This window comes from Musca domestica, unplaced genomic scaffold, assembly GCF_030504385.1.
Source record: "Musca domestica strain aabys unplaced genomic scaffold, Musca_domestica.polishedcontigs.V.1.1 26, whole genome shotgun sequence".
Lineage (NCBI taxonomy): Eukaryota > Metazoa > Arthropoda > Insecta > Diptera > Muscidae > Musca > Musca domestica.
In genome coordinates, this window is record NW_026712283.1 from 11,559,055 (window position 1) to 11,584,331 (window position 25,277).

Consider the following 25,277-nt stretch of genomic DNA (forward strand, 5'->3'; position numbering starts at 1 on the left):
GAATATTAAAAAAAATTACTTTAAAGAGTCTTATTAAGAAAAAAAAAAAACTAATTCCAACCCCTTCATTTTAACCTCGTCTCCCTCGTCACCTGGTTAAAAATTGCCTTAAATTTAAATTTTCAATTTTTTTTCTTCAACTTTTTCTCCCTTGGTTTAAAATTTCCTTAAATTTTCATTTTTCAATTTTCCCCCATGTAATATTCAAAATATGGCGTATAAATGACATCATTTTAACAATCTCACGGAAGACATTTCAAGCAAAGCCAAAATACCACAAACAACATTTGCAAAAATAAAGTTCAATTTTATTTTGTAATTTACAAAAAAAAACTTTACATTTTCAAGGTGCATTGTTTTTAAATGCAATTAACAAAAAATAGCAGCAGCAACAATAACAACTCCTCAATGTGCAGAGAAAAAAACCCAGGGACGTTAGAGTGAAAAGGTTCCCCACAGTCAGTGGTGGATAGATGGCTGGCGGCCTGACTTGTTGTTTAAGCCAACTGATGTCAATTGGCGATAAGCAGCAGCATTGTTTTTCCCAAAAAGAAATAAATACCAAAGATTTCCATTGGAATTTTCACACCTTGTGCCACGATGACGACGACGACGGCAAGATCCGGTGAACAGCAACTTTGCAACCTTGTAGCAAGCAACAGCTGCAACAACAACCATATAAACATAGCTAACATAACAACTGTTGTATTTTCCACCTTGTTGAATGCGTTACTTGTTGTTGCTGTTGCTGGCTGTTGTTGTTTTAATTTTTGGTGGGAGTGAAATTTTCAAATACGAAAATTTCCTTTTTTCCTCTGTTTGGAATTGCTTTCGGAAGGAAGGAAGACAGGCAGGCAATGCAGATGAAGTATCGTAATTCAAAAAATGTTGTTTGGAGAGAAATCACATGTTAATTTACAATAAAAAAAAATATTTTGAATTTAGGCGTAAGATAACTGTATTATTGCCAATAATTACACATATGATGCGGATAAATGGAAAAATATGACCAAACCGGACAAAAAAAAAAAACAAATAAAAAAGCTGTAAGTTCAGCCAGGCCGAACTTTGAATACTCTCCACCATTTGGAACGAGTTTGGCAATTTTCAAAAAAATAAAATCCTTTAAAAATTCTGTTAATATATTAAAAATACCAAATGTAGCCGTCATATTAGGGTCTACGACGACGGGGACCTGCATAGGCAACTTTTGTCATAAGCCATTACAATATTCAAATACGAAACTTGAACAAAAAAATCGGTAAATAATGTAGCTAAAATCATCAATGCAGGGAGGTACTATTATATGGGGCTATACCAAAATGTGGACCTGCACAGACAATTTTCTGCCTTAGGCTGAAGTATCCATTACGAACTTCAAATACCAAATTTGAAATAATTCCGATGAATAATGTCGCTAAAATTATCAAAATGCCGAATATAGGGAGGTACCGTTATATGGGGGCTATACGAAGACGTGGACCTGCACAGACAATTTTCTGTCATAGGCTGTAGTATCCATTACGAACTTCAAATACCAAATTTGAAACAATTTCGGTGAATAATGTCGCTGAAATCATCAAAATACCGAATATTGGGAGGTACCGTTATATGGGGGCTATACGAAGACGTGGACATACACAAAAAATTTTCTGTCTTAGGCTGTATTATTCATTACGAACTTCAAATACCAAATTTGAAACAATTCCGGTGAATAATGTCGCTAAAATCATCAAAATGCCGAATATAGGGAGGTACCGTTATATGGGGGCTATACGAAGACGTGGACCTGCACAGACAATCTCCTGTCATAGGCTGCAGTATCAATTACGAACTTCAAATACCAAATCTGAAACAATTCCGGTGAATAATGTTGCTAAAATCATCAAAATACCGAATATTCGGAGGTACCGTTACATGGATGCTATACGAAGACGTGGACATGCACAGAAAATTTTCTGCCTTAGGCTGCAGTGTTCATTACAAACTTCAAATATCAAATTTGAAATAATTCCGATGAATAATGTGGCTAAAATCATCAAAATACCGAATATCGGGATGTACCGTTATATGGGGGCTATACGATGGCGTGGACCTACATGGTCCATTTTCAATATCAAAAGTCCTGCAGACATAATATACATTTGAGTAAAATGTTATCAATCTACTTCATTTCGTTCGGAAGCTAGAGTGATTTCCACAGACGGATAGATAGACTGACAGTCGGACGGACATCGCTAAATCGACATATGCTGATCAAGAATGTATATACCTTGTGGGGTCTGAAATGTATATTTCGTGGTGTTTCAAACGGAATGAAAAACTTTATATACCCTCCATATCCTCCAAAGTATAAAAACTGCTTAAAATCGGGGTTTTCCCTTATCTGGGGGCTATACTAAAAAGTGGACCGACATGACCCACTTTTTTAACCAATGATTCTTAAAGTAATCCGAAGCTCTCTATGAAATTTCATAGCTCTACATTCCTAATGTTGCGAAATATAGATCAACATATTAAGGTCCTTTTTGGATGGTTAGGGCAATATATAAAAAACCTTAAAAAAGTTTGGTCAGGGAATCCAAAACCCTTTTGGAGTTTTGATTTACAAATCAAAACCAATTGGAATTTCCCACAACACCTAGATTGACCGCTGCACAGAGTAACATTTCCAGAAAAAGTGCTAAATTCGTCGAAAATAAAAACATGGCTTTTTATTAACCAAAATTCGTGATATTTCTTTTGAGAATACAGGGTGAGATTAAAAAAAATACAGCAAAGTCAAATGACATAATTTTTACATTTTTTTTTTTAATTTTTTGAATGAAATCAAAAAATGTCGGAAATAGCATCAAATTTTAGAATAATTTTAGATTTGTTCGAATTGGTCACCTTTGGCACGAATTATGGACTTCAAACGGCCAATGAAGCCGTCACACGCTGCCCGAATGTTGCTGTGCGGTATTTTGGCCCATTCCCGGCGAAGCGCTTACTAGAGGTGATCGACACTTTGGTATTTTTTTAGTGCCAACCTTGCTTTCCAAAATACTCCAACGGATTGGTATCCGGAGATTTTGGCGGCCATTGTGCGCTGGAAATGAAGCAGGGAACCTCATTTTATAACCATTCTTGGGTGGGAGTCCTGTTGGAATGTCCAAGGTCTGCGGCAAAAAGTTTGCGTGCCTAAGGCTTTAATACACCCTCCAAAATATTTTCGCGATAATATTCGGCATTTATTCGATTAATACGAGCGGAAAGCGACCATCGGATGTAATGGCCGCCCACACCATCACCATGGCCGGCACTTGGGTTCTGGTGGCCAACCGAAGGTGCACATTTTCAGCTGACCTCTTTGGCAAATAAACACGATCGTTGTGTTTATTTACAAACTGCTGGACAACGAATGTTTTCTCATCGGAGAAAACAAAATTCGGCAGACCACAACTTTCGGCCAAGCGATGCAACTCTTTAGCTCTTTTGAGTCTATTTTCTTTCTGTTGCGATGTAAGTTCTTGCACTTTTTGGAATTTCAATGGCTTTACCCCGAGCTCTTTTTCACTATTTGTCGAATGGAAAATTACGACATGTTGAGCCCACGAGCCATTTTTCGGCCACTGCGGCGCGGGTTTCGATCATGTCGCTTCTTTACTTTTCGGATGAACAATAATCGGATAACAATATATATGGGAGCTATAGCTATATCTGAACCGATTTCCACCAAATTTGACATACGTTTTTCTAGACTCAATTTGGTCGTAAGTACTGAATTCCATTCTATTTGGTCTAATATTACACGTTGGGTGCACAATAAAAGGCAAATCGGATGAAGATATATATGGGAGCTATATCTAAATTTTGACCGATTATCTCCAATTTCAAAAGGGTTCGTCCTTGGGTCAAAATTTCATCTAAATCGGGCAATAAATGCGACCTTTCCTTACAAAAATACATGGACAGAAGGACGACATAAATCGACCTAGAATGTGATTTTATGCAGATCATTAAAAAGAACTCTGGGTCTATCTCGTATAATACCCTGACCACCTTGTGATGTAGGCCATAAAAGTGTAGAAAGATATTCAATAGTCATCGTAAAAACTTATATTTTTATAACACTTTCAATTTTTATAATTTTTAACATTATCGATTATTTTTCTATTTCGAACTCAATTTTATTTATGTATTATAATAATCGATATTTTTGTTTCTCATACTCAACTTCACCATAACTGTTATACTACAAATTTGGTGAATTCATCAACTGGTATTTGTCTACAATATCAACATTCATTAGTTTAATATGTGATTGGCAACACTTGTCACAGTTTCATCTAACACCAAATCCACCTCCTAGTTCAGACACAAACCACAGCATAATACACCTTAAGATATTAAAGACCATTGTCGGTTTCAAAGTGTTATATGTATAACAAATTTTGCACAGTGGTCAAAATGCCCTGAGAATTCATTCGATTTGAATCAACTCAGATGGAAAAATTCGAAAATAACTATAACAGCCAATAAAAAAATGGTTTCGCTTAGTTAAGAGGTAATGGAAAACAAATTAGAAAATATCAGTCGCTTTTGCCGACAGATGTATACCCTCAGCCAATGTTCGATTATTTAAATATATTTTGATTCTGTTATGATTATTGAAATTGTTGACCCTCTATTGAGTGGGTTCCGAAGGCATGGGCCAATATTTTCCACTTCATATCGAACCAATATAAATATGATACAAGTGTACCAATTTTGGACTATAATGGTTTCTTCCTTCACTTTATATGCGATATGTGATAATTTTTAGAAAATGTTAAGAGTTTGCGCGAGGTGCCAAATATACTCAACCGAAGTATTCCACTTTCATACTTCATCTAAATATTCAGGTTTCTGGTTGAGAGAAATATTTGGATATAGCAAGTTGTAAAGAATCGCTGACTTGTTTCGCAGATTGTTATAGGTAAGAGCATTGACAATTTTGAACATTTGTGGCTGAGGTACCAGAAGGGGTTCGGAAATATATTTTTAATCTTTACAACAGGACTTGTGTTAGCAAAAATGATTGTGTGTGTGTGTTAAATTTGAAGAGCGTTGGATGCTCATTTCGCTGTCTTTGAGCGTTTTATTTTTTACAATCTTGAACCCTATGTGCGGGAGGTACCAGAAGAAATATTCCGATCTCTACCATCTTTATAGTATAGTTTGTGTTAATAGAAATATTGAAATGTACGAAGTCAGAATGTATTCGGATGTTAATTTTGCGTTTTATGGTTATTCAAAAATTGTAACCTTTGTGGAAGAGGTACCAGAAGGAGTGGACCGATATATTCCATCTTCACAACAGATCTTGTGTTAGTAGAAATAATGTGATGTGTAAAATATGAAGAGAGCCGGATGCCTATTACTGATTTTATAATCGTTTTGGTTATTTAAAACTTTGACCCTTTGTGGGGGTGGTACCAGAAGAAGTTAACCGACGTATCACATCTACACAGCAAATATTGTGTTAGTTGAAATAATGTGATGTATGAAATATGAAGAGAGCTGATGCTTTTTTCGGATTTTATAATAGTTTTGGTTATTCAAAAATTTGACCCTTTGTGGGGGATATACCAAATCTGAATGGAATCAGATGAGGTACCAGAAGGAATGGACCGATATATTCCATCTTCCCCCAGGCCTTGGGTTAATAAAAATATTGTGATGTGTGTAGCTTGAAGACAATCGGACTCTTACATCACATTTTATAAGAGTTATAATTATTCAAAATTTTGGAACCTTTGGAGGGGAGGTACCAGAAAGAGTGGACCGATATTGTCCATTTTCGCACCTGACATAGCACTGATGCAAATATTTCCAAAGTAGCAGCAAAATCGGGTTATCTTTTCTCTTTTTATTTATTTATTTATTTATTTATTTTTATTTATTTTTTTTTTTTTTTGTTTTGAAAATTCCGATTTTTTGCGGGAAAGGCATCAAAAGGGGTGGACCGATATTGCCCCATCACCGAACTCGATCTAAGTTTGACAATAATATTACAATGTACTCCCCTCGAGAGTTATCGTACGCACCAGCTAACCAAACAGACAGACAGACGGACGGACAGACATCGTTTGATCGACCCCCAATGCCCTGAAACGGATTTAGTCCAAAGAGACCTATGGTCTAAAACAGTTATTTTGATGAGGCACATTTTGGCCGTATCAAATGGTATATACCCACTCTAGCCATATGGCTGACGGAGTCCAAGATTTCGTCCAAAATTCGTTAATTGCAATATTTGCATTACACTGAGGACACGTGAGAAAATAGACAATACGGACACCCTTTCTCTCTGGTACCTCTGTCAAGATTTTGCCGACAGCTGCATTACCTCATTGTTGCCATGCTTAAGTGTTCCATACTCTATTTTTTGACATTTTGAAATATAGATGATTTCTAAGGTTTGTCGGTGAGCTATTTTTAAACTTTTGGCTAGTTGTCCGATATCTGTCTTCATTTTCGTGATATCCACCTAAATACGATAAATTTGCAGGAGTTATCAGTTATAAAAAATTATAATTAATTCAAAAAAATTTAAAATCAGGTAAAAAATTAGAACATTACTTTTTGAGAATTTTCAATCTCTAAACTCGGAAAAATGTATTGCTTCTGAAATTTTTTACGTATTATTCCTAAAAAATTTCAGTCACACATAAAAATACGATTTTCAGTTAGTCCCCAAAAAATCGGAGTGGAAACGTCGACATTCATTTTACTTTTTCAAAAAAATATATATTTCCTAAGGTACACTCAAGCATGATAACAACGATAGGCTGAGGATATGTAGCTGTCGGCAAAAAACCTTCTAATATTTTGAGGTAAAATAAAAATTTTAGTGGACCTGATTATGTGAAGGGCTAGGCATTGACTCAATTCAGAATTTCTCTTTTGTGAATTTTTCGTTTGGAAAATGTGTTCCTTTAGCAATTTTTCTTTTCATAAATGACATTATTTGCCCATTCCGCCATTTGCCGTAATAAAACAATACGAAGATGTCCTTTCAAATTTCCTTCATAAACCCATGGTAACCTACATAAAATGGATTTCCTCATTTTTTTTATTATTATTTTTGTTCTTTAACACATCAAGTACTCCAAGTCACCTATATTCCTGTTCTTTCAAATATTCTTTCTTACAAGGATCACGATGAGTTTCCTTAGCCCATATACACATCACATATCCTTCAGATTGAATATTGAAAGTAAAACAATAGACAAAAATCTTTCTTCGTCAAACACCATCCATCCAACCATCAATCCATCCATGCAACAGCGCCGAGATATCGGTTAAAACGAACTTTAAAGGACTTCTTCTTCTCGATACAAGTGCTTAAGTGCAGACTTAAGGATTATGTGCAGAAGAAGATGACGAACGTAACGTAAATGAGTTGCACGCGTCTTGTGCATGTGTTCGTACATTTCCCATTTTCCGTGTGTAAAGCTACTCCCTCGCCCACACCTCCTCCTGCAGGATGGCGCAACAAAAAGCATTGTTTTCATTTCTTGCATTTACACAATTAAGGTTAAAATGCACACAAATGCAAAAACACACACACGCATAGAATTGTGAAAAAAAAAAGAACGAACATAAAAGGATATTCAAAACGGAGGAACTAATGTGTTAATGACTGGAATGGAAAGCATTGCCGTCTTGAGGGAGATTTTGGGAATAGAAATTGGTCGGAATGTGAAATTTGGTCAACTTTTTATGTGCTGGTCGCCAATAAATGCAACCTTTAGATCTTAGAAGTTTATGACCTTCTGGTCTTCTATGAGAAGACCCTTTGATCTTATTTTAGAAGACCCTTTGGCCTTCTCGAAGAGGACCCTTTGGCCTTCTCGGAGAAGACCTTTTGGTCTTCTAGGAGAAACCCCATTGTTCTTCTAAATGAAGATCTTTTGTTCTTCTTGGAGAAAATTTTGGTTCTTCCAGGAGAAGATACTTTGGACTTTTAGGAGAAGACCCCACGGTTCCCAAAAAGAAGACCCTTGGTCTTTTATGAAAAAACCCTTCGGTATTCTAGAAGAAAATCCTTTGGTCTACTTGAAAAATTCTGTTGGTGTTCTATGAGAAGACCATTTGGTGTTCTATGAGAAGAGCCCTTGGTATTCCTAAAATAAAACCCTTTGGCCTTCTTCGAGAAGACCTTTTGGTCTTTTAGGAGACGACCTGAGGCTTCTATGAGGAGAAAACCTTTTGGTCTTCTTAGAGAAGACCCTTTGGCCTTCTATGAAAAGACCCTTTGGTCTTTTAAGAGAATACCCTTTGGTCTGCTAGAAGTAGACCCGTTGGCCTTCTATAAGAAGACCCGTTGGTCTTCTAGGGGAAGATCTTTTGGTCTTCTAGGAGAGGATCCTGTGGTTTTCTAAGAGAAAACCCTTTTGGTCATATTTCAGAAACCCCTTTTGTCTTCTATGAAATCCTTTGGTCTTCTAGGAGAAGATCCTGCCCTTTTCTAGGGGAAGATCCTGATCCTTCCAGGAAAAGACCCTTTAGTCTTTAAGAAGAAGATCCTTTGGCCTTTTACGAGAAGATCCTTTGGTCTTTTAGGAGAAGACCTTTCTTCTCATAGAATACCCATTGGACCCTTCTATGGCCGTCTATGAGAAGACTCTTTTGCCTTTGGTCTTTGAAGAGAAGGCCCTTTGGTCTTCTACGAGAAGATGCTTTTATTTTCTAAGAGACGACCCTTTGGTCTTCTAGAAGAAGGCCCTTTTGTCTTCCATGAGAAGTCCCTTGGCCTTCTAGGAGAAACCCCTGTGGTTTTTAAGAAGAGCCCTAGATCTTCTAGAACAAGGCCCTAGAATAAGGCCTTCCAAAAGAAGACCTTCTGGTCTTCCTCAAAAAAACGATTCGGGGGTCTAGGAGAAGACCCTTTTTTTCTTTTATAAGAAGACCATTAGATCTTCATTAAAAAGGCCATTATGTCTTAGGACCAGCTAGACTTCTCTGATGGGGACCGTCAGGACTTCTCTGAAGGAGAACATCCGAACTTCTAATAAGAAGACTTTGTGGTCTTCCACGAGAAGAATCTCTGGTCTTCTATGAGATATCCTCCATTAGAGGATTATTTGGAATTCTACGAGAATGCCCTCTTGTCTTCTATTGGTCTAATTGGTCTTCCCCGTGAAGAAGACTTCTTGGTCTTTTACGAAAAAACTCGTGCTTTTCTATAAAAGAAGTTCTCCTCTTTTCTGTAGAAAAACACCTACTGTTCTTCTATTAAAAAAAGGCGGGACTTCTAATAAGAAGACCCTCTGGCCTTCCAAGAGAAGAATCTCTAGAATCCTAACAGGTGTGAGGTCTTCTATGAGTTACCCTCTTTTTCTCTAAGAGAAGATGCTTTGGACGTGGAGAGGAACTTTGGTCTTCTATGACAATAAACTTTGGTCTTCCATGGGGAGACCCTGTGTTCTTCTGTGAGAAGATACTTCTATTCCTTCAATGAAGAAGAAGGTTATGTTCATAGGAGACCTGATGTTTTTCTTCGTATGGTCTTTTTCAGAAAAAAATATATGATCTTTTATGAAGAAAACTTCCTGCTTTTCTGTAGAAAAAGTCATCTTCTTGCTTTTCTATAGAAAAACATCTACTGCTCTTCTATTGAAAAATACAATTTTCTCTTTTATAGAGGAAGAGTACTTTCCCCTCTTCTACAAAGGAAGATAACATTTTGCTCTTCTATGAAATAAGGTGTCCTCCTGCCCTTCTACAGAAGAAGACGTCCTCCTGATATTCTACAAAAGAAGGCGTCCTTCTGCTCTTTAATAGAAACCTTTTTCTTCTCCTAAAAATATATTTATTTTTTCCTACCAACTTTTTTGGTCAAAATATCCCAAAATGCCATCACAAGGGGTTCTGTCATCTACTGCTCTTCTATTGAAAAATATAATTTTCTCTTTAACAGAGGAAGAATACTCTCCTCTCTTCAACAAATGAAGATAACATTTTGCTCTTCTATCAAATAAGGTGTCCTCCTGCCCTTCTATAGAAGAAGGCGTCCTCCTGTATTCCTACAAAAGACGACGTCCTCCTGCTCTTTAATAGAAACCTTTTGTCTTCTCCCAAAAATATAATTATTTCCTACCAACTTTTTTAGTCGAAAAATCCCAAAATGGCATCACGTGGTGTTCTGTCATCGACTGCTCTTCTATTGAAAAATATATTTTTTTTTATAGAGGAAGAATACTTTCCTCTCTTCTACTATGAAATAAGGTGTCCTCCTGCTCTTTAACAAAAAAGACGTCCTCCTGAATTTCTAGAAAAGACGACGTCCTCCTGCTCTTTAATACATACCATTTTTCTTCTCCTAAAAATATAATTATTTCCTACCAACTTTTTTGGTCGAAATATCCCAAAGTGGCATTACAAGGTGTTCTGTCATTGTATTTGTCAATGCTGTTCCATTTTTGTAGCCAAAAGAGCTTAACTGTGCTATTTTATTGCGAAAAGCTTAAAGCTGGTTTACAAAGAGAATTCTCTCCGCTCTCTCTCTCTCTCTATGTTTCCCTTTGTGCATTTGACACATGTAACAAACAACAATAACTGTAACTTTGAGGGCAAGCACTTGCGCACTCCATGCCACAGAGGAACGCCATGGAATGACAAAACTCGGGGTAGAATCGTGTGTATGGTGGTGGTAGCCAAGACAACAAACTGACTCTTTGTCGGTCGTCGTCATCATCGAATCAGTTGTTTGGTGTACGGAGAATTGTCAAGACGTAAAGTAAAGTTGAAGAAAAAAAAAACAAGAAATAGTTTCAGCCTTGCGGTGAACAAAAGAAGTTGTTGCAATTTTTGTGAAAAAAAGAAGGGAAAAGATTTTCCATGCCAATGAAGAAATAGAAGTGAATGAAAATTCGGTCTTCCAAAAGCGAAAAAAATACGCACGGTGCTCTTTGAGAAAAGAAAAGTGTTATTGGTTTCCCAACTTCTTGAGAATTCCTTTTGAAGTTTTCCATGATTTTCAATTGATTGGATCGATGATAGCCAAGAAAAGTGAATGAAAAGTCGAAAAAAAAATCTGTAACAAATGTCATGTGTCAAATAGGCCGAAGAATATAAAACGGAAGAAGGCTAACGTTACGGGAACGGCATGAAAGTGAAATTTTGAATTTGTAATAGTGAAAGAGAGAACGTGAACGTGAGCGGGAGAGTGAGAGAGAACTGTTGTTGTTCTTTTGTTTCAATGCAAATTGCAAAATAACAACAAAAAAGCGGCACAAGGATAATAACAAAATCGGTGACAAACAAGTCTAGTCTAGTCTTTGGAAGGCTAGCTGTCTAGCTTCTTGGTTGGCATGACTAATGCAATAACAACAAATACACAACAGCAAAAACAACATCAGTCTACAATCTTACTCCTTTGATATTAAAAACAAACAAAGAATTCTTTTTGAATTTCCAACTCCAATTCAATGCATCCTCAAGTGTCAAATGCACAAAGAAAAGCAACAACAACAACAGCTAAAAATTCCATTTCAAAAATGACAACAACCACCGGTTATAAAGTGAATTCCTCCACCTCCTCCTCGGTCACATCCTCGAATAACAGTACGTTGAAGTCATCAACATCATCAGCAGCAGCAGCTTCATCAAAAACCACCCCAACAACACGTGCTTCCTCCGATGTCGTGGATGAGGCCAGTGATGCCTCACTGTTCTGTTCTCAAGCCGAAGCTGAAGAACCGCTGCCCACACCCAGGGCAGCACCAAGACCCCGTTCTAATAATGCCAATCGTCACCATCATCACCAACATCAGCATCAGCACCATCAACATGTGCCACCTACGCCAAAACCGCGTTCAGGTAAATATCAAAGCCTTATCACCAGCGCCACTGGACGCACAGTGGCCTTCTATGTTTTGGAGCGGGAAAAGAAAGTGTCACCTTCTGCCTTAAAATAGGGATTTTCGGAATTGTGTCTGTTATGGGTAAACAAGAAAATCTTCAAGCAATGATCGTAATTCCTTTAAATTATAGTCTGAATGGAAAACAAGGATTTCTTTCTTTGTAGAACGACAGAGGATCTTCTTCGTAGGACATCAGTTTTATCACTACAAGATCAGATGGTATTCTTTAAAGAAGATCAGGTCATTTTTTTACAGAGGTCAAGAAGTTAGGGAAGTCCATAACGACTTGTCTTTCTTTCCAGATCAACTGAAATTCTTATTCATAGGAGACCTGAATGTCTTATATACATAAAGACCCTGAACTTTTTTCCATGAAAAATGACCTAAAGTTCCTCGTCTACTGCATTAAAATAAACGCGAAATTTTTCTTCGCAGTATAGGTTCTTTGAAACCATGAAGTTCGATAATCCTTGAAAATATATCCCTGAAAATTTAGTCTTTAAAAAGTAAAGGCCTTTTCCCCTAAATGGTGCGGAAGCCGGAGTTTTTTTCATTCAGGATTAGGAAGTTTGCTTTCATAGAAGACCTGGAGGATTTTCCCTTAAATAAGACCTGGAGATTAACTCTGGTCTTTTTATCTTCTCTCATAGGATTCATCATAAAAGACCAACTGGTCTTCTCCTTAGAAAACCAAATGGACTTATCCATAGAAGTCCAAATAGTCTATTCCATGGAAGACCAAATGGTCTCCTCTATGGAAGGCCAAATGGTCTCCTCAATTGAAGACCAAATGGCCTTCTCCGTAGAAGATCAAATGGTCCTCTCCATAGAAGACCAAATGGTCGTCTTAATATAATGCCTAGAGGTCTTCTTTATAGAAGACCTAGAGATAGTGATACGATATCTCATAGAAAATCTGGAGGTCTTCTCTCATAGAAGACCTGGAAGTCTTCTCTCATAGAAGACCTGGAAGTCTTCTCTCATAGAAGACCTGGGAGTCTTCTCTCATAGAAGACCTTGAGGTATTCTCTCATAGAAGACCTGGAGGTCTTCTCTCATAGAAGACCTGGAGGTCTTCTCTCATAGAAGACCTGGAGGTCTTCTCTCATAGAAGACCTGGAGGTCTTCTCTCATAGAAGACCTGGAGGTCTTCTCTCATAGAAGACCTGGAGGTCTTCTCTCATAGAAGACCTGGAGGTCTTCTCTCATAGAAGACCTGGAGGTCTTCTCTCATAGAAGACCTGGAGGTCTTCTCTCATAGAAGACCTGGAGGTCTTCTCTCGTAGAAGACCTGGAGGTCTTCTCTCGTAGAAGACCTGGAGGTCTTCTCTCGTAGAAAACCTGGAGGTCTTCTCTCGTAGAAAACCTGGAGGTCTTCTCTCGTAGAAAACCTGGAGGTCTTCTCTCGTAGAAGACCTGGAGGTCTTCTCTAGTAGAAGGCCTGGAGGTCTTCTCTCGTAGAAGACCTGGAGGTCTTCTCTCGTAGAAGACCTGGAGGTCTTCTCTTATAGAAAACCTGGAGGTCTTCTCTCATAGAAGACCTGGAGGTCTTCTCTCATAGAAGACCTGGAGGTCTTCTCTCATAGAAGTCCTGGAGGTCTTCTCTCATAGAAGTCCTGGAGGTCTTCTCTCATAGAAGACCTGGAGGTCTTCTCTAATAGAAGACCTGGAGGTCTTCTCTCATAAAAGACCTGGAGGTCTTCTCTCATAAAAGACCTGGAGGTCTTCTCTCATAAAAGACCTGGAGGTCTTCCCTCGTAGAAGACCTGGAGGTCTTCCCTCGTAGAAGACCTGAAGGTCGCCTCTCATAGAGCATCTGGAGGTATTCTCCATAAAAGACCTTGAGGAATTTATTATAGAAGATTTGGAGCTCTTCTTTATGGAAGACCTGTAGGTCTTCTTTATAAAAACCCTAAGATCTTCTTTATAGAAGACCTTGGAGTCTTTCCTAATAGAATACCTGTAGGTCTTCTCTGGCCTTCTCTTATAGAAGACGTACTGGTCTTCTCTCGTATAAGACCTGGAGATCCTCCCTTCACAGAAGACCTGTTGGTCTTCTTTTATAGAAGACCTAGAGGTCTTTTTTATAGAAGACCTGGAGGTCTTCTCTTATAGAAGACCTGGAGGTCTTCTCTTATAGAAGACCTGGAGGTCTTCTCTCATAGAAGACCTGGAGGTCTTCTCTCATAGAAGATCTGGAGGTTTTCTCTCATAGAAGACATGAAGTTCTTGCAGAAGACATAGAGTTCCTTCTTAGAAAAGACCTAGAGTCTTCTTTTATAGAAAACCTAGAGGTCTTCTTACAGAAGATATCGATGTCTTCTGTCTTCTCTTAGAAGATTTCGATGTCTTCTCTCATAGAAAACCTCAATGTCTTCTCTCATAGAAGAATTTTATTTTTTCATTTTTTTTTCGAGTTACTGTGCCCTCCCTCCTTACATGAATGCGTTTAATTATATACATTGTTTATATATAAATATATATAAATGTATATATGTATGTATATACGCATATATTCGTAAATAGGACCTATGTATGTTTATCCTTGCTGGCATTCTTATCAAGGATACTTTGCATAAGAAGTGTTGTTGTTGTTGTGGGTGTTTACAGACACCATCTATTTCCCTGACCTTATGTTTGCGTTGTGGATACGTTTCTTTTTTGCTTGGGATGCTGAGGTGGAATAGGGAATCGTGCTCATTACGAATATTATTATTATTCCAAGCAAGGCTTCATTTGACCATGATTATGCTTTTCACTTTTATATACAAAATTACAAAATAAGAAGATATATGAATATTTATGGAAAAATATGAAGTAAGTGTAAAAGGATAATGGTCCACGAGGAGAAGGGTGGGTATTAAAACGGTGAATAGATATAAAAAAGGTGTGAAGATTGTATACAATGGAACTCCTTTAGTTTAGCCTCATTCAGTGAAAATAATGTTCTGATTTTTATTGTTTCTCTTGCGAGCTATTCTGCATTAAACTATAGAAAAATCTGCAAATAGTTTTTCAAGCTGATTTCCAAACATTAAGCATATTTTGAAAATTGGTTCTAAGAGCTCTTGGGTGGCACTATATAAAAATACGGAATTTCGTTTTTTCTCCAAAAAATGTTCTCCAATTCAATTATATATGCCAGTTGAAAAATATATATATTTAAATTATAAAACAGCCTCTAAATTATGAGACCACAATTCAGTCTAGGTTCTCCTCCAAACTACCACCAATTTTTTTTTATATAAACAAACCAACCACTCGGCTGACCAACCCCTTCCCTCAAGTTAAAGTGATGATAATCGCTCTCGGTCAACCCTAACCTAAAAGACATGATAGTTTTCGTTTCTTTTTTCTATTAAAAGGTACTCTCGCTGACAAAAAATACATTTATGCTTGAGTAGCATCAAAGCTATGAATGAATGCAAAATGAATTGAAATCAACTGTTTCTTGTTTCAGTTGCCGCGGCTGCTTCTTCGTCGTCGTCGTCGTCTTCTTTGTTTCGAAATGAAATTTCCATATTTCCGTGGTGGTGGGGGTGACGGCGACACGTGGGTGGGTGTCTCAAATAGCATGGAACTGCATAAACTATTCGTTTTCCTTTCCAGCTGGCCTCAAGAAGGTGGAGATGGGGAGGAGGGGGTCAAAAATGAAAGTGAGGCGTGGAAATATAAATGGAAATTCAATTTGCCGTTGATTTGCAAAAGAAATAAAATTATAGACTTAATTTCTAATTACAACAGCAACAACTACAACGCAGACATGACAAAATGTCAGGGGTACAAATAGTTGTATGTATTTGTGGGGCAGTGGGTAGAAAAAGATGGTTTATGTAAATTAAATTTAAGTGGATTTCTTTAAAAAAAATATATTGTTTCAAGGAGTATCATCAGCGTGAGTTTTTACAAACATTTCTTAAGGGCCATTTTTGAAGGTCTATCAAGGATTTTTTTAAAAATATTTATATTTTATTTTAATATTTATATTTTATTTTAATATTTTTAAAAATGTTTTTTTCAAATACCTTTATGATATCCTATTTTAAAAATATTTTTGCTAAGAAATTTATATTTAAAAAAACATTTTTCTAAGACCATTATCTACGTCAGTTATTAGAAAATATATATTTTTTATGGTCCATCTTCAACGAGGATTTTTTAAACTTGTTTTTTTAAAACCATCATAAATATGGATTTTTTTAAAATATCTTTTAGTCTACAAAACATGGTGTAAAATATTTTTACCATTTTTTTAATATATTTTTCATGTATCACCAAGATTATAGACGTGGATTTTATAAAAAAAATTAATAATATGTTTCAAGGACCCTCATCAACGTGTATTTCATAAAAATAATTTTTTAGAAAGGACTTTGATGATGGTCTTCTAAAAAAATTTTTAAGGAATTATTTTTTTTAGAAAAAATATATTTTTTCAAGGGCCATATTGTTAAAATATTTTTTCAAGGACCAGTCAAACGGGGATTTTAAAAATATTTCTAAAGACTAGTAGAGATTCAAACGAGGATTAAAAAAATTGATTTGATAAAAATAACCTTTTCTAATTATTTTTCTAATATTAAAAAATATTTCACCAACCGAGATTTTAAAAATATATTTGATTTTGTTTTAAATATTTTTAGGATTTTTTTTTTTTTTTTGAAAAATTTATAAATTATTTTACAACAGAGATTTTTTAATATTTTTTAATATTATTAAAAAAATTGATTTATAAAAAATAACCTTTTTTAATTTTTTTTAATATTAAAAAATATTTCACCAACCGAGATTTTAAAAATATATTTTATTTTGTTGTTAATATTTTTAGGATTTTTTTTTTGAAAAATTTATAAATTATTTACCAACAGAGATTTTATAATATTTTTTAATATTTATTTTTTGTAATATTTAATACTTAAATACTTTAATTTAATTAAATTTATTTTGAAATTTTCAGAAAATTTTGAAAATGTTCAAAACATATTTCCAGTTTAAACAAAGCCTTGAACTTGAAATATTTCTTTGAATTTTGTAATCCCTCTACCATCTATAATATGAAGGGTATATTAAATCGACTCCAAATGTCCAAAGATATATAGCGACTTTGGATTTTATCCAAAGAGATCTGGAGTCAAAAAGCATTATTTCCATGAGGCACGTTTTGCCACAGATTTTGTCTTTCTCACTCGGGAGCGAAACTTGCACGCAAGTAGGTTTGCTCGAAGAGAGGGAGTGTTTTGTGTGGGAGCACTCCCGACTCTACAAATTAATATTTTTTCTAGGACCTTCAAAGACATAACTTGGATTTTTTGGAGATTCTTTTTCAAGGACCTTCATGAACTCCACCGCGGATTTTTTGAAAACACTTTTCAAAGACCTTTAGGTCTCCAACTTGGACTCATTGAAAATATTTTTTGGACCTCATGATCTACAACATATTTTTTTAATATCTTTCAAAGACCTACTGGACCTCCAATTTTAATTTGATTATATTTTTCGAGGATCTTCAGGAATGCGTATTTTATACGAATTTTGTTTAAATTCTCGGATCTCCAACATGGATTTTTAAAGAATACCCTTTCAAAGACCTTCGGGGCCTCTAACTTGAATATGACTATATTTTACTAGGATCTTCAGAGACTTCGATGTGTATTTTTTTTAAATATTGTTCAAGGACCTTTATAGACTCCAACGTTTATATTTTTAGGAATATATTTTTTTCAAGGATCCTTTAGAGATTCCAAAATTTATTTATTTTTTTTTTTTAATATTTTCTTAAGTACGCCAAAATTGGATTTTATAAGAACTTTTTCAAGGATCATCACAACAGATAGCTTAAATTTTGAGCATTCACCCGTTGGCTTAACTTCATGTTACTCGCTATTACAGACAGCAATGTTTATCAAAACGAAACTGACAGCTTTGCAATATTTGCTGATCGCTACCAATGTCATGATTTCATTCCGGAGAATTTTGGTGAAATGTCGAACATTCACAAGTGAATGAGAACCACACTTACGTCACAACCACAAAATTGAGTACATTTTCAAAGACCAACAAGGCCATACAACCAAATGTGTTTTTAAATATTTGCTGCAGAGCCTTAAATGCCGATTTTCAAGGACTAAAAAACATAGACATGGATTTTTATCCAATTTTTCCAGGATTTTTCAAGAACCATCAAACGTATCAACGTTGATATTTTATAATTTCCCCACATCTCACATTTCCTCCATGTTTAATTTTGTGAAAAATCTTCACCCTTTATCCACAGCAAGGATAACGGGGGCGATCTTTAAATCACAACTACCCCAAGGCTGTTTAATCAAAAGACACAATTGCCTAAGGCTGTATTTCTTTAAACAGCCTTTGGTCTTCTCCATATATATATCTGTACCCTCTCTCTCTCTCCTCTGCTCTCTTTGTTTGGCCGCCAAAGTTGTTGTTTCATACACACACAAAAAGTCCAAACATCAAACACTTGAAAAAACTAAAGAATACTTCTAGAATACTTTAACCTCATTTTAATTAAATTGTTCTGCAATTGAGAATTCTTTTTTGTTTCGCTCAAAAAGAACGGCATTTCGTGTTGAGCCAACCAACTTCTGAGGTGACGGCAATGGCGGGCATATTTAGCCAGCTATAGACGGCCATTAAGGTAAAGTTTTTAGCCGAGCCGCTAGGTTTCGTTTGAAGGCGAAGAAGAAGAAGAAAAGCCAGTTTCCAACCTGCCTGAAAAGCAAAACAAACATTTGACGATGTTTCAGACAGTGGCGGTGTGAGAGCCATGTTTTCCCAGCTGAACTGGAACTTGTTTCGTTTACACAACAAGAACGTTAGACGTTTATGTGAGTTTGTTGCTGTTGCTGCAGCTATAGGTCAAAAAATGTGTTATGCCAAAGAAGAGGAACTAATGGGACCTGACACACACGCACGCACACACACTCTATATGGATTAGCTAGAATTTTTAATGGAAATTATGACAACGTCAAATATGTACTCGCATAAGGTGTATTACCTGCCTACCTACCAACCACCTAAGTGGTATTATGACACACCGCACAAGTGTTACAATTTCTGTAAAAATTTTCATATTCAAGTAATTAATTCCCATAGCCATTCAATTTTGGGCTATAAAACTATGTCAGTTGTTAATTTAAGAAAATGCTATGACTATTTTTACACTCGAAGAAAAATGCATTCATAAATATAATGTGTAATAATATATAATAAAATAATAATATATTCAGCTCCAAGGACGAGGACATTTAGAGAATATGTTTTCAAGGGTTACAGAAACCACTTAACTAAGATTTTTTAGATATTTTTTAAAGAATATGGAAGTCCAACAAGTGGGATTTTTAGGAGTATTTTTTCAAGTATCGATATAGAAACTTGGTTTTGATTTGCTAAGCAGTACCACATGCTCTCAAAGCGGATTTCGGAATATTGTTTTTAAAGGCTATCAGATCACAAAGGTAGATTTTTTTTTTCAAAATATTTTTGCAAGTTTCAACTAAGTAATAATTTTTTTAAGTTTTATTTTTCAAGGTCTAACCAAGTCATAAACTTGGTTTTTTAATTTTTTTTTTAAAGATATCAACTAAGTTTTTTTTTTCGAATTTTTTTAAGAATAGTCTTGCAAGGACTATTTTAAGGACTCTTGCAGATTTCAAGTTTTTTTTTAAATATTTTTATAACCTACAGGGGGCCTATATCATTTGATTCGACTAAAACGTGGCTCAACTAAATAATGTTTTTAGACCCTAGGTATCTTCGGACCAAATCCGTTTCAGGACATTTAGAGTCGATGTAGGGGTGTCCCTCTGTTCCTCTGTCTGTCTGGATGGCTGGTGCTTAAGATAATTCTCGAAGGGAATATTCGATGTGGTCCAAACTGGGTACATTGTAATTTTATTATCAAACTTAGATCGAGATCGGGGATGGACAATATAGATCCGCTCCCATAAAAAAAGATTTATATTTTTACAGAAAACAATTCATATAACAAGAAAGCATCACCTAATTTCCTCAAATTTATATCAATATTTCTAACAACTTAAAATCTGCTGTGAAGACGGAATATATCGGACACCACATTCTGGTAGCTCCCTTTAAAAAAAAATTCTTAAAAAATCCACGTCTGATGAATCTTTGAAAAACAAAAAAATTCTTTAAAAAATCCACGTCTGATGAATCTTTGAAAAACAAAAAAATTCTTTAAAAAAATCCATGTCTGATGAATCTTTGAAAAACAAAAAAATTCTTTAAAAAAAATCCACGTCTGATGAATCTTTGAAAAACAAAAAAATTCTTTAAAAAAAATCCACGTCTGATGAATCTTTGAAAAACAAAAAAAATCCACGTCTGATGAATCTTTGAAAAACGAAAAAAATTCTTTAAAAAAATCCACGTCTGATGAACCTTTGAAAAATATTCTTCAAAAAAATCCACGTCTGATGAACCTTTGAAAAATATTCTTTAAAAAAATCCACGTCTGATAATCCTTTGAAAAAAATTCTTAAAAAATCCACGTCTGATGAACCTTTGAAAAAATATTCTTAAAAAATCCACTTATGATGAACATTTGAAAAAATATTCTTTAAAAAATCCACGTCTGATGATCCTTTCAAAATAATTATTCTTTAAAAAATCCATGTCTGATGATTATTTGAAAAAATTTTCTTTAAAAAATCCATGTCTGATGATTATTTGAAAAAATTTTCTTTAAAAAAATCCACGTCTGATGATCCTTTGAAAAAAAATTCTTAAAAAAATCCACCCCTGATGATGCTTTGAAAAAAATCTTTAAAAAATCCACGTCTGATGAACCTTTGAAAAAATATTCTTTAAAAAAATTTACGTCTGATGAACCTTTGAAAAATATATTCTTTAAAAAAATTCACGTCTGATGAACCCTTGAAAAAAATTAAAAAAATCCACGTCTTTAAAAAAATTCTTAAAAAAATCCTTTGAAAAAAAAATCTTAAAAAATCTACGTCTAATAATCCTTTGAAAAAATATGCTTTAAAAAATCCACGTCTGATTAACCTTTGAAAAAATATTCTTTAAAAAATTCCACGTCTGATGAACCTTTGAAAAAATATTTTTTAAAAGAATCCACGTCTGATAAACCTTTGAAAAAATATTCTTTAAAAAAATCTACGTCTGAAGAACCTTTGAAAAAATATTCTTTAAAAAATCCACGTCTGATGAACCTTTGAAAAAATATTCTTTAAAAAATCTATGTCTGATAAACCTTTGAAAAAATATTCTTTAAAAAAATCCACGTCTGTTGAACCTTTGAAAAACATTCCTTAAAAAAATTCAAGTCTGTTGAACCTTTGAAAAAATATTCTTTAAAAAAATCCACGTCTGTTGAACCTTTGAAAAAATATTCTTTAAAAAATCTATGTCTGATGAACCTTTGAAAAAATATTCTTTAAAAAAATCCACGTCTGTTGAACCTTTGAAAAAATATTCTTTAAAAAAATCCACGTCAGATGATCCTTTGAAAAAAATTCATAAAAAAATTCCACATCTGATCCTTTGAAAAAAAAAAATCTTAAAAAAATTCACGTCTAATAAACCTTTGAAAAAAATCTTAAAAAATGCATTATTATCTTTTGAAAAATTTAGATTTTTAAAGAATATTTTTTCAAAGGACCATCTGAAAAAATAGATTAAAAATCGAAAAAAAATCTGAAATCTTTTTGAGTATAATTTAATTTATACATCCCTACATTTTTCCTCGAGTGTAATAACAACGTTACCCCCAACTGCATCTCATCAATCTGCAACTTTGCGCAATGTCTTCCAGATAGATGCATTGAAAAGATGTCAGTTGGGTGATATAATACTTTATTTTAATACTTAATACACATTCCCTTTCGAATTGTCTTCATTTGCTGGTGCCTCTGATTACATTGTTTATGCAGCCATCCATCCATCTCCCCATCCATCCCAACATTAATTTGTTGCATTGTCCCATCTTCTGACTGACTCTTTGGTATTTTGATTTCATTCCAGTGCTTCCTACTTCTACCACAGCAACATCGTCGGCCACATCGACACCAGCTTCAGCCTCATCCCAGCAGCACCAGCAGCCGCAACAGTATAAACTGCGCGACTCATTGAAGCAGCTGCAGGAGCCCAACGAAATCCATGCAACACCGCGTAGCAAGCAGCGTATAATCAAAGTGGATTTCTCATTGATTGAGGTATGTATGAATGTTACAAATATGAAATGAAAATGAAAATCAGTATCGTATAATGACATTTGTGTTGACATCATAACAACAACAATAATAATAATAATGAATGGGACCTGTGAAATGGATGATGTCGATCACATATCCATATTTTTTTATTATTATTTGATGGAGAAAGGGAGGGAGTCTTGAAATCATCATCGAATCATTGGGAATCTTTGTTGCATCTTCGTTGCGTTTCTGGGCAACATTGCGGATAATATGTTGCGGTGGCAACAATAACTAGACAAATAAATGTGTGGTTTGGTTAGATGTTGATGCAATCGAAAGTGAAATGAGAGGAAAAAATGAAGAATGTCTGGAATTTCGATTTCATTTGTGGTGCAGATGCAAATTTATTAGATGTAGGAGTTTTTATTTATTCAGCCACGAAAAGTAATACTCTTTTTTAGCTTTAAAAAAAATCAAGATTTCTTCAGGAAATTCGGTTCAATTTTATTAAGCCCTTAAAAATTCAAATAAAGTTAAAATATTAGAAAACAAGTAAGCAAAGGCTATAGTCGTGCGGGGCCGACCATGTGATACCCTACAACACTATAATATGTTAGAAGCCCCCTTATGTTCAAATCCATTTTGGCAGATTTCGCTTTTGAAATTATGTCACGGAGCACTGCTCAGATATTACTAGCATTTTGGCCAGGGACATTTAACCAATATTTACGAACTTCGTCGTGCTGTTAGTTGTAGTGGTCCATTTTATAGATAAATATAATCCAATGGCCATACATAATGCTAGACTTCTTCACCGTCCCTAACATTCTTCTCAGGCGTGTCGATTGGCTTCAATTGTGTGATTAGGAAATTTTCCCTGTTTTTGAATATTGTGCGATCATCTCCAAAAGCAAGAGGTCCCACTGTATTTCTTAATTTAGACTCATCTATATGATTTGCTTGTCTAGGATATTTGGCTATATTCGTCAACGAAATCAGCAAAAAAAAGGCATTCGCATTTTGTGTATTTCGGCTATCACCTGTAAGTAATGTTGGTATTTTTCAGACAAAAGTAGTGGTTCATTCTACCCGCTGTCTTAAACTCTAACTTTATGCTAGATTTCGTGTCCATTAGTTTCTATTTGTGACCTTTATAACGGCTGAAAAATCAGGAACATTTTAGTTGTTGGTCCATTTCAACCCCTAAATATATTGCGGACATCATTGAAAACAATAGGCCTAGCCCTTCTAAGCCTAACCCTACCCTTTTCGTGAGGATCGGACGATAATTGCAATCTGTATATAATATTTCCAAGACCTGTGTTGTAAGGTGGAAAAATATTACAAAATGTATACCTTAATATTATAAGTCAAATGGAAAAAATCGCATGCGATAAAAAAAATGTCACAAAATACTACACTACTCTGAATTGGCAAACTTTGTCAAAATCGGTCCAGCCATTCTTGAGATATAAGCATTCTATCTAACATTCCTTCCCTTTGTATATACATATTGTGTATATTTCGCTATATATATCCGATATATTTACTATCGGTATCTACGTAACTGTCACAATTGACCTGTTCGCCTATTTATGATATCGCCGGGACTAAAAATATTCGCGGTTTAATGGAAATTTGACTTTTATTTAACACAAATGTATAGTCTTTTTCACCCACTAAATATTACCCGATGACCATCAAAATTGGAAGGCTTCTGCCCAGCCCGTAGCTCTAGCCCCATGCTAATTTACGCGTCGATTGGTCCATAATTGCGACCAGCAGAGCAACTGCAAAATCAAGAAATTTTTCAGTTTTTGGTCCATTTCGACCCCTAAATATTATGCGATCATCTCCAAAAGAAATAGGGTTCTATTCTGACCTTAACCCCACCTCCATTCTAAATTTCGTGAAGATCGGGCCATAATTGCGACCTGTAGAGTGATTACAAATTAACATGGACAGACGGACAGACGGACAGACGGACAGACGGACGGACGGACATACATAGCTAGATCGACTCAGCTCGGCGAGCTAGGAAGATCCATATATACTTTCCTATGTGGGAAACCAATATTTCGTGGTGTTACATAATTTTTGGCCCAATCAAACTTATAATACCCCCAACACATAGTGTTGTAGGGTATAAAAATGCCTTAAAAAGGAGTTACATAACACTATGCAAAAGCCAAACCGGATAGATCGTGGGGAATTCCATTTTGAGATGACAGCATTCGATTAGTAGATTAAAATGCCCAAAGAGTTTTGGGTTCCCAGACCAAATTTTTAGAGTTCATTATATACATAAAGCCCTTAACCATACACGAAGGGCCTCAAATATTTTGCTCTCTAATTCGTAAAATTTAAGATAGACCTTTTGAATTTCAAGCAGGTCTATGGTTTACATGTAGATTTATTTGTACGAAATATGGGTCATGTGAGTCCACGTATTAATATAGCCCCCATTCAAGTGTATATGTCGATTTCAAATATTTTTTCATTTTAGACATATTTTTAACACGAATTTTGGTAATTTAAGCTCTTTGTAAAAAGAAAACGGCTTTGCAAAATAATATCAATGTAGGTCCACGTTTTGGTACAACCCTCCTTGTGAAGGTATCCCCTGATTTTAGCTATTTCCGAGGTCTTGGCCACATTTTCCGATTGATTTGGCATTTTGCTTTCCAAAAGGGAGAAATCCTCTTCGGAGAAAATTTTTCATTGCAGGTCAATGTTTCGGAGTAGCGCCCATATAAAGGTGTTTTTACCTATTTTGAGGGTCTTGACCACATTTATCAACCAAAAAATTGTTTTTGGGCTACTTATGGGATAGAGAACCATCTTACAGAAAAATCTCAGCATAGGGATATATATTTGGGTATAATCTCCATATAAACGTACCTCCCAGGTCCAAGGTCCCAACCAATATTGTCAACAAAATTTTAAATATTTTTTTTTTAGAAATGATTTTTTTTTTAATTTAGAAAAACATCCAATCTTTAAAAAAATCTCCTTAAAGTTCGAATCGTCGTCTTTGAAAAAATCTTCGTTGGAAAGATTGATAAATAGTTATTAAACAGCTCTTCTATAGCCAGAAGACCTGATACGGCTCTTTTATAGGCAGAAGACCTGCTACAGCTATTCTATAGCCGGAAGACCTGTTACGGCTCTTCTATAGCC

At 35.2% G+C, this 25,277-nt stretch overlaps 1 protein-coding gene across 2 annotated transcripts in view; it reads left to right on the forward strand.

Moving 5' to 3' along the window:
* The window catches only part of LOC101888548 (protein spire), a 189,690-nt gene that overhangs the window by 146,279 nt on the left and 18,134 nt on the right, over positions 1-25,277 (forward strand). For both annotated transcript variants that reach the window (XM_059123917.1, XM_059123918.1), the window contains exon 10: positions 21,925-22,115. In XM_059123917.1, coding sequence (XP_058979900.1) covers positions 21,925-22,115 — 191 coding nt within the window. The remainder of the gene's footprint in view (positions 1-21,924; positions 22,116-25,277) is intronic.